A 14,068-nucleotide genomic window follows, 5' to 3' on the forward strand; every position below is an offset into this window, starting at 1 on the left:
GAGACAACAAGAAGTCAGTACTCTGCAACCCTGAAGAGCGCTCTCACCAGTACTAACCATGCTGGCACCCTGATCTGGAACTTCCAGCCTCCAGAACCGGGAAATAAATGCTTGTTGTTTAAGTACCCAGTCCAGTCTATGATAATTTATGATAGCAGCTCACACTGACTATGACACTCAGGCAGGACACCAGCCACGTGAACACAGTTATCTCCTTACCCACGAGGTTCATCTTGGCGCTGTAACTCCCGAAGTATCGCTCGTCGGTGTTGGGCGTGTGGCATTCATACTCCCCAGCATCCCGGGCCTGGAGATCGGTGATGTGCAATAAAGCCGAGTTCCCCTGGACCCTCTCCACGTAGATCTTCCCGCTGCGGACACGCTGGGTATAGATGGCGTAAGGGAAGGAAGAGTCCATGGTGCTGACAATTTGGACCTCGCGCTCAGGGGAGGAGGGCAGGTAAATGGACCACTGGAAATTCTGCTCAGAAGGCCCCTGGTAGCCACTGACGTTGCACCAGATGGTGATGTGGGAGCCCTCTGTGCGGTACAAGGGTCCTTCCTGGACGGCGACTTGCCGCTGTGCTGACACTACCCCTGTGTGGGAGACACACACAACAGGTTCACTGACTTCTCAGACCAAAATGCAAAGCAGGTAGCAATGTTCAAAGGGTTTGTTATTCGTGCGACGTGGTGATAATATAAGTAGCTTACTGGCCCTTTCTGAGGCGCTCTTTGATTTATAAATATTAATTAAAACACTGTGGTAAAGCACTGTCCCTAATTTGCATATATGGGAATTTGACCACGCAAGGACATGGTTCTGTTACTTATTCAATGGCTGACCCTTGGGAATTTCATTTAGTCCCGCTGTCATTTATGCGGCAGTTTTATATCTATTTATTAATGCCCTTTATGAAGTTTTTAATAAAATGAGCAGGAAAAGTTGAATCCTTGGCACAAATTCAGAGGAAAACAAATAAAAGCAACTGCCTTGCAATCTGGCTGAAACTAAATAAACGCTCCTTTCTTGATTAGAGGGGCTGGTAGGAGGGAGTCCTGGGGCCCTTTCTTTGGTGCTGCACCCTTATTTGCAAGAGGTAGCTACTCCCGTGACACCATGTAGAGCATTCGTTACACCCTCTTCCCTCCATATGCGGAGGCCAAGCTGAGCTCCTGCAGGCCGCTGTTCTGAGTACACATGAACAGGAATGGGAAGGGTTGACGCACATCCCTGACGCCCAGATGCCCACACACCGCCGATGGGGGCAACTGATGGGGCCCCCCCACCCCCACTCCCCGTAACAAGGAAGTCAGGCTGCTCTGGAGACTGAGCTCTGATTCACCACCGGCCGCCCCACCTTCTGGCTGGGATATGCGTCTCCGCCTGGCCTCTGCCTGCCTTCTCCGTGCTCTTAACATGGTCTCCCCTCGCAGACTCAGGGGCGGGAAATATAGTGAGTTTGCTTACTCATTCCATGCCAGCACAACTGATTCTGCCTGAGCCACTGAGAAGGGGGGAGGGGGGCACACCCCTGCGGCCTTCCCCTTGACAGCAGCGGGGCACAGCACTGTGGCTGAAAGAGCAGCGGAGGGCTAGTCACGGCTTCGCCCCGAACTGGAGCTGGCTCTGCCATCTTGGACGAGCTGCTTTTCCTCTCTTGGACCTTGATCTCTTCATCCACAAAATGATTTCTAAGAAGGCATTGGACTGGACTAGCACGTGTGCCAATGCTGGCTTTGTCACTTATTAGATTAGCTGTGACCTTGGATAAGTTACTTAACCTCTCCAAGCTTCAGTTTTCTCATCTGCAAGATAGGGATAATCATGTGTGCCTCGTAGAGTTATCAAAAGACTGAATTAGATAACGTATATAAAGCCCCTAGCATGGGGCCTAGCCCATAATTAGTCCTTAAAGAAAGAGCTGCTAGCTAGGGCCCCTCCTGGCTGGAATATTCTGTGGCTCTGGATCCAGAGAGGACAGGATTTTGGCCAGTGATCCCTCAAGGACACGCCAATGGCCTCTTGACGATGACACCATTTGTGGGGTCACCCACCTCCAACCACAGCTGCAGCCCACTCCCACTCCCATGAAAGCTTCTCCCACTCTCCCTCCAAAAGGCAATCACAGCTGCCCCATCATAAACTTATCTGAAACAGATCCAGCTGGGGAACAGCCGAGACAGCTCAAATCCTAGCGGGATGCAGCTCTAAGCCCAGCCCGGGGGATGCTTGAGCCTCAAAGCAAGCTGATCTAATCTAAAACAGACGCTACAAGGAAAGTCCTGTGGCTTATAAACTTTTATTCGTGCACAATCTTTTCTCCCAAACAAAATCTTACATGGAACCCCACCTTGGCTTAAGCAACAGAGCAAGGAAAGTGAAAAGGCGGGTGGGGAGAGGTGGCAAATCAACAGATGGAAGTGGTACGTAAATTTACTTGATACATTCTGGTTGACAGCATTCACGATTATATTGAAGGTCATGGAGAAGACAGCTCATTAGTTGTTTTCAGTATGTTAAAATTTAGTGTGTAACATTTTTACTATGTGTCCTCTTTCTATAACAATTAAAATATATATATATATATATATATAAAATGACACTTGAACCAAATGTTTGCAGCACTCCAGAAATGCAGAACTTTGAAAACAATGTAACTACATTCATAACATTTAGGTCTCCGTGCATTTCAATGTTATAGGACAAAACAGCCACAACCACGCCCCACCCGCTGCAAAGAAGGCTGGAAGCAGGTCAGGACGAGCCAGCATCTTTGTTAGGGCACTACTTCTCAACCTTAGACCCACACTGGAATCACCTGGAGAGCTTTAAAAAATAACAGGGCCCGGGCCCCACCCCACGTAACTGGTCTGGTGTGCAGAAGCCTGGGCATTAGGAGTTTTAAAAACTCTAACGCAGAGCAGTGTCGAGATGTCTTTATCTACGGAGTGCCAGCCAGGTGCCCAAATTAAAGATCAGATCCTGATTTAAGACTCTCAATAGCTTTGAGCTCCTCCCTTCGTTGATCTGGGTTAAGAAAGTTTTTATTCTCCTCTAGTGAATGGGCAGAAGAAAGCAGCTGAGGCCCATCAGATACTGGCTATGATGATGTAATACTGAGCTCACCTAGAGTGCATTCTATTTACAGACTTTACAAAAGCACTGGATCGGGGGATCATACACATTATTCCCCTGAAAGGTAAACAGTGCTAAGTGGCCTGAATGAGCCAGGGCATCAGGGTCAAAACAACTTCTTCAAGTCGGAAGCCGGTTATAAACAGTCCTGACAAATAAATAAATAAATAGATACTAGATTGTACTTTAACCATACACATTCAGCTGCACCTGCTTATTAAATATCTTCTGAATTCCCTTCCGACCCCACAAAGGGCCTCTGACCCTTGAAAATAATGCTGCTCTTAGGAAGTGGACCTTAACATAGAAATAGAAATTAACTTTTTCTTCTCAACAGTTTAATTCCCATTCCATACCCCACCTTCCCCATTTCCTTCTCCTGGCACTGCCCCTGCTGTCCAGATCTCATTTTCCTAGATGCTGCTACCTTCAAAAAGACCCAGGTCCCCGACCCTGGCCAAGGCATCTCCTGACCCCACTGTCCCTTCCATCTTCCCTCTCAGCCTACAATAGAAGGTTCCTCTGGGCAGGGATCAAAAATAACATTTTTTACTTTAGACATTTCTGTACTCTTTGTTTTGCAATAAGTAAGTATCACTTCTATAAATTAAAATGATCGAAGTATTATATATAACTATATAAAAAGGACTAGACACAAAAGACGTAAAAAGAGTGGGAGACAAAAATAGGAACAAAAAACAAGGGCAACAAAAAATAGTAATGAATATGGTAGATATTAATCCAACTATATCAATAATCACTTTGAATGTCAATGGTCTAAAGGTACCAATTAAAAGACAGAGATTGTCAGAGTGGATTAAAAACACCACCCAACTATGTCTTGTCTACAAGAAACCCACTTTAAACATAAAGACAAACAGATTAAAAGTAAATGAATGGAGAAAAATATACCATGTTATTAACACTTATCAAAAGAGCTGGAGTGGCTATATTAATTTTAGACAGACTTCAAAGTAAGGAAAATTATCAGGAATGAAGAAGGACATTACATAATGATTAAAGGAGTCAATTCTCCAAGAAGATATAACAGGTCTTACTGTGTATGCACATAACAACAGAGCATCAAACTACATGAGGCAAAAACTGATAGAACTGCAAGGAAAAAAAGATGAATCCACTAGCATAGCTGATGATGTCAACACCTCTCTCTCAGAAATGGACAGAATCAGCAAGCAGTAAATCCATAAGGACATAGTTGAACTCAACAACACCTTCAATCAACTGGATACAATAGACATCTACAGACTATTTCATCCAACGACAGTAGAATACACATTCTTCTCATGCTCACATGGAACATTCATTCACCAACACAGACCACATTCTGGGCCATAAAATACCCCTTAACAAATTTTAGAAAACTAGAAATCATATAATATCTGCTGGCAGGCCTAAATGGAATTAAACTAGAAATCAATAATAGAAAGATAACTGGAAAATACCAAAATATGTGGAGATTAAACACCACACCTCTAAATAACACACGGGTCACAGAAAAAAATCTCAAGAGAAATTAAAAAATATATACTTTTAAACTATCAATAAATGAAAATTAAAATATGACTTATCAAAAGCTATGATATGCAGGGAAAGCAGTGCTTAGAGGAAAATTTATAGCATTGAATTAGAAAAGAAGAAAAATCTTAAGTCAATAATCTAAGTTTCTACCTTAGGAAATTAGGAAAGGAGGAGTAAAGTAAATCCAAAATAAGCAGAAGAAATAAGAATTAGGGTAGAAATCAATGAAATTAAAAACAGAAAATCAACAGAGAAAGTTAATGAAACCAAAAGCTGGTTTTTTGAAAATATCAATAAAACCAATAAGCCTCTAGCCAGGTTAACAAAGAAAAAAAGAGGATACAAGTTATTAATATCCAAAATGAAAGAGAGGAAATTATAAGATTCTATGGAAATTAAAAGAATAATAAAGGAATCCTATGAACAACTGTATGATCACAAATTTGAAAACCTAGATGAAATAGACCAATTCTTTGAAATATACAATCCACAAAAACTCACACAAGAAGCAAAGATGATCTGAATAGGTCTATACCTATTAAAGACACTGAATCAATAATTAATAACCCTCCAAAACAGAAAGCACCAGGCCCAGACAGGGTCACTGGCGAATTCTACCAAACATTTAAGGAAGAAATTATACCAATTCTCTACAATCTCTTTCACAGGATGGAAACAGAGGGAATACCCCCTCCTAACTCATTCTATCAGGCCAGCATTACCCTGATACCAAAACCAACAAAGGAATTATAAGAAAACTACAGGCCAATATTTCTCATGAACATAGGTGCAAAAATTCTCAACAAAATATTAGCAAATCGAATCCAAAACATATAAAAAGAATTATATACCAGAACCAAATGAGATTCATCCCCGGTACATTTCACTGCCAGGGCAGTGAAAATACTCTGTATGATACTATCAATACAATGATGGATATATGTCATTCAACATTCAACATTCGAAAATCAATCAATGTATTATAACATATCACATCAAAGTAAAAAAGAAAAACCACATGGTCATATCAACAGATGCAGAAAAAGTATTTGACAAAATTCAACACCTATTCATTATGAAAACTCACAGTAAACTAGGAATAGAATGGAACTTTCTCAACTTGATAAAGACTACCTACAAAAAACCTATAGCTAACATCACACTTAATGGTGAGAAACTCAAAGCTTTCCCACTAAGATCAGGAACAATGCAAAGATGTCCCTTCTCACCATTCCTTTTCAATAAGGCAAGAAAAAGACTTTAAAGGTATACATATTGGGAAGGAAGACATAAAACTGTCTTTGATTGCAGGTGACATGATTGCCTATGTAAAAATAAAGAAGTTTTTACTGACAAAAAAAACTCCTGAACTAAGCGATTACAGCAAGATTGCAGTATACAAGAGGTTAATATACAAGTCAACTGCTTTCCTATATACCAATAATGAATAAATAGAATCTAAAAGTAAAAGCACAATACCATTTACATTAGCATCATATAGTCAACTGATCTCTGACACAGGTCAAAGGAAAAACAATGGAGTAAAGATAGTCTCTTCAACAAATGGTGTTCAAACTACTAGACACTCACATACAAAAAAAAATGAATCTAGACACAGACCTTACACTCTTCACAAAAATTAACTCAAAATAGATCACAGAGCTAATTGTAAAATGCAAAACTATAAAACTCCTAAAAGATAACACAGGAGAAAACCCAGATGACCTTGGGCATGGTGATGTCCTTTCAGCCACAATACCAAAGGCATTATCCATGAAAGAAATAAATGATAAGTTGGGCTTCATTAAAATTTAAAACTTCTACTCTGCGAAAGCCAATATCAAGAGAATTAGAAGACAAGCCACAGACTGGGAGAAAATATTTGTAAAAAACACATCTGATAATGAACTGTACTGTAAAACATAAAATGAACTCCTAAAACATAAAGAAAAAAAAAAAACCAACCTGATTAAAAGATGGGCCAAAGACCTTAACAGACACCTCACCAAAGAAGATATACAAATGGCAAGTAAGCGTATGAAAGGATGCTCCGCATCATACATCATCAGGGAAATGCAAATTAAAGCAAAAATGAGATACTGCTACACACCTAGCAGAATGACCAAAATTTGGAATGCTGACAACACCAAATGCTGGTGAGGATGCAGAGCAACAGGAATGCTCACTCACTGCTGGTGGACACGTTAGGGGAAGCACTGACTGGAACCGCCCGCCCTGGCCAGGCAAAGACAGTAACAATTTGCATGAGTTATTGTACAACAGGAGATCTGGTAAGGAACACGGAACTAACAAGCCACCAACAACTGGAAGAATTCGGGAAAGGTCAAAAGGAGAGAGAAGATGCCAGTCCACATGTCCTACCAACCTCCCAGAATCCTCCTCGCTGGAATCCATCTTGGCTGAGCGACGTGCATGACACCAGGAAGGACCCTGAGTCAGAATGATTGGCCAGAGACAACCCGGAAACTAACCCCATCACCATAAAACCCGAGACTGTGAGCCACGTGGCAGAGCAGTCCTCCTGGCTTCCCTTACCCTCCTGCCCTCCACCCGGGTGCCCCTTCCCAATAAAGTCTCCTGCTTTGTCAGCATGTGTGTCTCCTCGGACAATTCATTTCCGAGTGTTAGACAAGAGCCCACTCTCGGGCCCTGGAAGGGGTCTCCCTTCCTGCGACAGAAATGCAAAATGGTACTGATGCTCTGGAGGGCAGTCTTGTGGTATCTTGTAAAAGTAACCATATTCCTACCACACAATTCAGCAATTGCACTCCTTGGTATTTACACAAAGGAACTGAAAACTTCTGTCTACACAAACACCTACACATGGATATTTACAGCAGCTCTCTTCATATCTGTCAAAACTTGGAAGCAAATGAGATGTCCTTCAGTAGGTGAATGGATAAATAAACTGTAATACATACAGACAATGGAATATTATTCAGCAGCAAAAAGAAATGGGCTATCAAGCCATGAAAAGACACGGAGGAACTTGAAAATACATATTATTATTAAGTGAAAGAAGCCGATCAGAAAATGCTACACACTGTATGATTCCAAGTAAATGACATTCTGAAAAAAGCAAAACTATGGAAAATCAGTCTCCATAAAGATCAGTGGTTGTGGAGGGCAGGGATATGAATAGGGAGAGCACAAAGTATTTTTAGGGCAGTGAAAATACTCTGTATGATACTATCAATACAATGATGGATATATGTCATTCATTATACATTTGTCCAAACCCACAGAATGTATAACACCAAGAGTGAACCCTGAGGTAAACTACGGACTTTGGGTGATTATGATGTTTTAATACAGGTTCGTTCTTGGTTAAAAAACGTACCACTCTGATGAGTGATGTTGATAATGGGGCAAATTATGCATGTGTGGGGACTAAAGGTATACGGAAAATCTCTGTATCTTCCTCTCAATCTTACTGTAAAACCAAAACTGCTCTAAAGAAAATAAAGTCCTTATAAAGAACTCACACAACTCAATAGCAAAGAAACAATCTGATTAAAAAGTGGGCAGAAGATCTGAACACATGTTTTTTTCCAAAGAAGACACACGAATGGCCAATAGACATGCGAAAAGATGCTCAACATCACTAATCATCAGGGAAACGCCACTAAAAATCACAATGAGGCATCAGCTCTCATCTATTAGAATGGTTACTATCAAAAAGACAAGAAAAAACAAGTGTTGGTGAGGATGTGGAGAAAAGGGAATCTCTGTGCTCCACTGGTGGGAATATAAATTGATGCAGCCACTATGGAAAACAATACTGAGGTTCCTCAAAAAAATTAAAAATAGTACTACCATATGACCCAGCAATTCCACTTCTGGGTATTTACCCGAAGGAAACAAAAATACTAACTCAAAAACATACATGCACATCCATGTTCACTGTAGCATTATTTATAATAGCCAAGACATGGAAGTAACTAAGTGTCCATCGATTGATGACTGAATAAAGAAAATATGGTGTATATATACAATGGAATATTATTCAATCATAAAAAAGGAGGAAATCCTGCCATTTTCGACAACATGGATAGACCTTGGGGGCGTTATGCTAAGGCAGGGGGTGGAAACGTGGGAAATGGGTGAAGGTGGTCAAAAGGTACAAACTTTCAGTTATAAAATAAACAATTCCTGGGGATATAATATATAGCATGGGGACTATAGTTAACAATACTGTATTGTATATTTGACAGCTGCTAGGAGAATAAATCTTTAAAGTTCTCATTATAAGAAAAATAAACTGTAACTATGTGTGGCGATGGATGTTAGCCAGACTTCTGGTGGTAATCCTTCTGAAACCGAGCAGGATCCTGCAGGGCCTTCCTAGGTACACAAGCCCCTCTGTGTCCCCTGTTTCTTGATTACAGAAAGAGGCTTTAGTCTCCTAAGGCCTTCCCCAAGTTCCAAAGAGCAGACTCAAACAGTTACTAATTAGAGAAGTGAGAGAATGCAGAAACAAAGGAAAAGCAGTCAAGCAAGAAAAGTAATGATAGCTTAAACAACCGTTCAGAGATAAGACAGAGACACTGGACTCCTACTTTCTCCTCAAGGGATACACGTAACAATCTGACGCACATCTTTGAGTTGTTCTGCAGGAACTAAGACCCCCGTGCAGGTAGAGGGTTGGTGACAACATGCTGACCACAAGCACTAGACCCCAGGCTGGTTGGAACCAGAAGGCTGATGATGAAGGTTCCCAAAACATCACCCTGTTACCTCATCACCAACCAATCAGAAGAAAGTCCATGAGCTGATCACACACCCAGCAACCCTCACCCCTGATGTTGCCTTTAAAAACTCTTCCCTGAAAGCCATTGGGGAGTTTGGGTCTTTTGAGCATTAGGCGCCTGCAATAAACGCTGTACCTTCCTTCACCACAACCCAGTGTCGGTAGATTGGCTTTGCTGTGTGCATCAAGCAAGTAGACCTGAGTTTGGTTCAGTAACAATTTCACAACATATACAATACCGAATCATTATGTTGTACACTTGACACTAATATAATGTTAAATGTCAATTATATCTCAATAAAAATAAATTTTAAAAAAACTCTTAAAAAAACAAAGAAAGAAAAGGACGAGAAAGAAAAAACTGGGTAACAGAATGGCAAGTGATTAAAGAATGCAGAAACTGAGGAGGAGCAGCCATGGGGCAGGGTCCTGGTTCCTCCTCAAGGAAAAAAAACATAAACAATACCTTTGAGTTCTTCTGCAGGGACTAAGGCCCCCACCCAGGTGGAGGATGGTAACTTCAGGCTGAGCACAAGATTCCTGGAGCACCGCCCTGTTACTTCACCACCAACCAATCAAAAGAAAGTCTGCAAACAGTGGAAGATAACGAAGACTCTGACCCCCTCTGCAAATGATTCTCCCTTTCATGGTCAAGCAGAATCTTCGGAGTTGGGTTTTGCCAGCCTCCTGAATAGAGCAACCTTTCCTTTCCAGCCAACACGTGTCTCTTGTATTGCCTTTCAAGCAGCAAGCAGCCAAGCCCAGGTAACAAGAAAGACTATATATTTGGTCTTTGTCCCCTAGTTCCTGGCCCAGAGCTCCTAAAACTCTTGGAATTTCCTTAGTTATAGAGTCTTTTGTTATTCACAAGGAGCCTCTGACCGTACAGAAGTTGTTGCTAATGAGGTAATTCAAGGTAGGCCCTTAGATATTTTCAAGAGAGGGTTGGAATGTTCAGCCCCACCCCTCTGAAGTCCAGGGAGGAGAAAGGGGTTGGAAGTTGAGTTTAATCACCAATGGCCAATGATTTAATCAATCATGCCTATGTAATAACACCCCGCCCCCCTAGCCCCAGATAAAAACCCTAAATGACAGGATTAGAACTTGCAGGTCAATGTGCTGGGAGGGTGGCACACCTGGAGAGGGCCTAGAAGCTACTCCCTCATACCTTGCCCTCTGCACTGAAAACAGCTGACCTGTGTGACCAAAAGGAAATGCAGAAATGATGGAGTGTGACTTCCAAAGCTAGGTCATAAAAAGACACTGGGGTTTCCTCCTCGCTCTCTGGGATCACACACCCTGAGGAAAGCCAAATGCCATGTCATGAGGACATCAAAGCAGCCCTGTGACCAGGTCCACGTGAAGCCTAGTGCCAACAACCAGCATATAACTAAGCCTCCTTGGAACGACTTCCTCCAGCCCTGGCCAAGCCTTCAGATGACTGCAGCCCCAAATGACATCTTGACTGCGCCCCGCTGGGAACCCCCGAGTCAGAGCTTCACAGTTAAGATGCTCCTGAATTCCTGATCCACAGAGACTGTGAGAGATAATAAATGTTTACTGTCGGTTTTTTGATTTGGTTTTGGGTTTTTTTGTTTTGTTTTGCTTTAAGAATTATACTCACAATTGCAGTAACTACTGGTTTAGCAGAACACAGCTCCTCCAATCAAGATTTTTATTTTAGGACAATTTTTTTTATAAGAGCAGTTTTACATTTACAATAAAATTGAGAAGAATTTACTGTTCTTTTAGTCTTAAGTGTTGGAGTAATTTGTTTTGTACCAATATGTGTCTAATATAGACACCTGTGGGTCTTTAAGAGTGAATGAAAAATTATACTACATGCACTTGTGTGTGTTCTGCTAGAAAGAGTCCATAAACTTCAAAAGATAAAGAGATTCAAGACCCAGAAAAGAAGATTAAGAATCACTGCTTTAGACAATAAATGGTCAGTGGGAAAGGCTACATCCTTTTAGATTAGTTTTGGCAGTCTCTAATCCATAAACACATGATATCACTTAACTAGTTTTTCAAGCTATTGCTTGTCCAAGTTTGCTCCCGCTTTTTCCTTTGTGCTGAGTCCTAGACAACCTGGCTAGGGGCAATATGATTCAGGAGTTAGTGAGCAGGGAGGGGTTGGCTGCACCTGTGAAAGTCAGCTTCCCGTGCATTTTTGGAACATGCCTGGGCTCAGGGACACACATCTCTAAGCACAGGATCCAATTTCTGAGTTCAAGATGCATAAGTGAGTATGTCAAAGTGTCAGAAGGATCTAGCTCACCATTCCACATCTCCTGTTCCAGTTGTGACCTCTATAATCCTCAGAGCTCAAACAGCACACAGTTGTTACAAATTCTGCATGTGCCTCGGCCACACTAGTATATTTCTTAATCTGTAAAATGGGAATAATGTAAATGCACTATATATCAACCTCAGAGGTAATCCTAGAGATCAAATAATACTGTGAAGGTCACCAAATGAAAATTTAAAAATTCCATCTTGTTTCTACCAACGTGAGATACTAATCCAAAAACAGGAAAAATCTTTGTAAGTACAAAAGCATTAAAGAGAAGATTAATGTTTGAATTGTAGTTAAAAATGCAAAACTGCACACACAGTAAATTTATGTTAAAAAAAAAATACTGTACCTAGGAAAATAACCAAACAAAACATTAATGATACTGGGCTGAATCTGAATGGTGAATGATTTTCCCCTCTCTCTTTTCCTTTCCTCTATTTCACCATTTTTAAAAATAAGCAAGTATATGTTTAAAATGAAGGTTAAAAAAAAAAAAAAAATGAAGGTAAATGAGGATGATTAGCACTTTAGTGTGTCAGGCATATTCTGCATGCATCATCTCATTTAATCCTCACAACAACTAAACGAGGTTAATTTCATTATAGCCACATTTACCAGAGGAGGAAATGGTTTTTCAGGTTAAGTCACTTTCTCCGTGACAAAGAACATGGCTAATCGTTTTCTTAGTCTGTGGCTCATCCTGAATGTGCCTGGTGAATATCAGCAATAAGTGATGATAAACCACCCACTGCGTTTCCTTGCCAACTTGGTCCTGAAGACTATGATGGGGAATGTGCAAGGTCTCATGTTAAAAATGCCAAACAGACCAGCCATGGGGTGGAAACCAGGCCACCCAAGGGCCTCACAGAACGGAAAGGCTCCCGAGAGAGCAGTCAGGAAAGCCACTCCAGTGACAAGGCTGGGGATTCTCACGTTTCAGCCTTCAGCCAAGGGAGGACAAGAAGGGGCGTGAGCTAAAACGAATCCTCACTTGATCCCTTTCTGGGTCAGGGGACAGACAGACACAGAGCTTGGCCCTTACCACCAAGAGCCAGCAGTTGCTGGGCCCCAATCAGGGACAGTAAATTATGTGTATTAATATGTCAACGAGGGGCTTCCCTGGTGGCGGAGTGGTTAAGAACCTGCCTGCCAATGCAGGGGACACGGGTTCGAGCCCTGGTCTGGGAAGATCCCACATGCTGCGGAGTAACTAAGCCCGTGCGCCACCACTACTGAGCCCGTGCCCCGTAACTACTGAAGCCCACGTGCCTAGAGCCCACGCTCCGCAACAAGAGAAACCACCGCAATGAGAAGCCCATGCACTGCAACCAAGAGTAGCTCCCGCTCGCCACAACTAGAGAAAGCCCACACCTGCGTGCAGCAACAAAGACCTAACGCAGCCAAAAATAAATAAATAAAATAAATAAATTTATTAAAAAAAAAAAATGTCAACGAAGCCAGGCTGGAGACACACACACTATGGAAAACACCTTAACAAGGAAGGCCCCGTTAGGTCAATGTCACTGCCTTCCAGGGGCAGCCTGACCAAGGTCCACACACACGGGGGGGGGGGGGGGTCCACACTGAGCTCATGGCTCAGCTTCCCCAGACCACCTGCACAAAGACCTGCAACCAGGTCCTTACTTCCATCAAAAACATCCCCTGAAATAGCCATCAACACCCACGTGACATGTGCAGTGGCACAACACAGCAGCAGACCTGAAGGATGGAGCTAATTCTGGAATCTTCTCCCTCTCTGACTTCCCACAGCACAGGCAGTAGCTGGAGACCCTGGCTGGTCACTTAACCTCTCTGTGACTCAGCATCCTTACCTGTAATGTAATGTAATCTTCACAGTATTGTTGAAGGATTAAATGAGTTAAAACCCTTAGGACCTGGCCCACCATAAGTGCTCAATATGCATTAAGCCAGCAACTGTAGTTGTAGCAGTAGTTGTAAGTGATATTAGCTCTAGCTGTGGAACTAATCTCTCCCACACACCAACCATGGCAGTTTGTATTTTCCAAACATGGCAGTAACAATATCTCCTGTCCCACATGCTCTTCTGCATTGTGACCAAGAGATGGAGTTTATACCCTTCCCTTTGAATCTGGGCAGGTTTGTGACATGGTGTGACTTTCAAGGCTCGGCCATAAAAAGCAATGCGGCTTCCACTCTGCAACTTGATGCCACCGTGGAAGAAGTCCTGAGGCTGCCATGCTGTGAGGGAGTCCAAGACATGGAGAGGGCGCTCCAGTCCACAGCCCCAGCAGAGCTCGCAATCAGTAGCCAACCAAGGGCAGGAACCAGCCTTCATGAT

The 14,068-nt window shown here is 42.3% G+C and overlaps 1 protein-coding gene across 4 annotated transcripts in view; it reads right to left on the reverse strand.

Moving 5' to 3' along the window:
• IGSF3 (immunoglobulin superfamily member 3) overlaps positions 1 to 14,068 on the reverse strand; it is a 101,228-nt gene that overhangs the window by 44,306 nt on the left and 42,854 nt on the right. For all 4 annotated transcript variants that reach the window (XR_009005057.1, XM_057526705.1, XM_057526687.1 and 1 more), the window contains exon 3: positions 220 to 597. Coding sequence is in view for 3 of the 4 variants with exons in the window: in XM_057526705.1 (XP_057382688.1) it covers positions 220 to 597 (378 nt within the window). In the remaining variant the exon portion in view is untranslated. The remainder of the gene's footprint in view (positions 1 to 219; positions 598 to 14,068) is intronic.

Source organism: Balaenoptera acutorostrata, chromosome 1 (genome assembly GCF_949987535.1).
Source record: "Balaenoptera acutorostrata chromosome 1, mBalAcu1.1, whole genome shotgun sequence".
NCBI lineage: Eukaryota > Metazoa > Chordata > Mammalia > Artiodactyla > Balaenopteridae > Balaenoptera > Balaenoptera acutorostrata.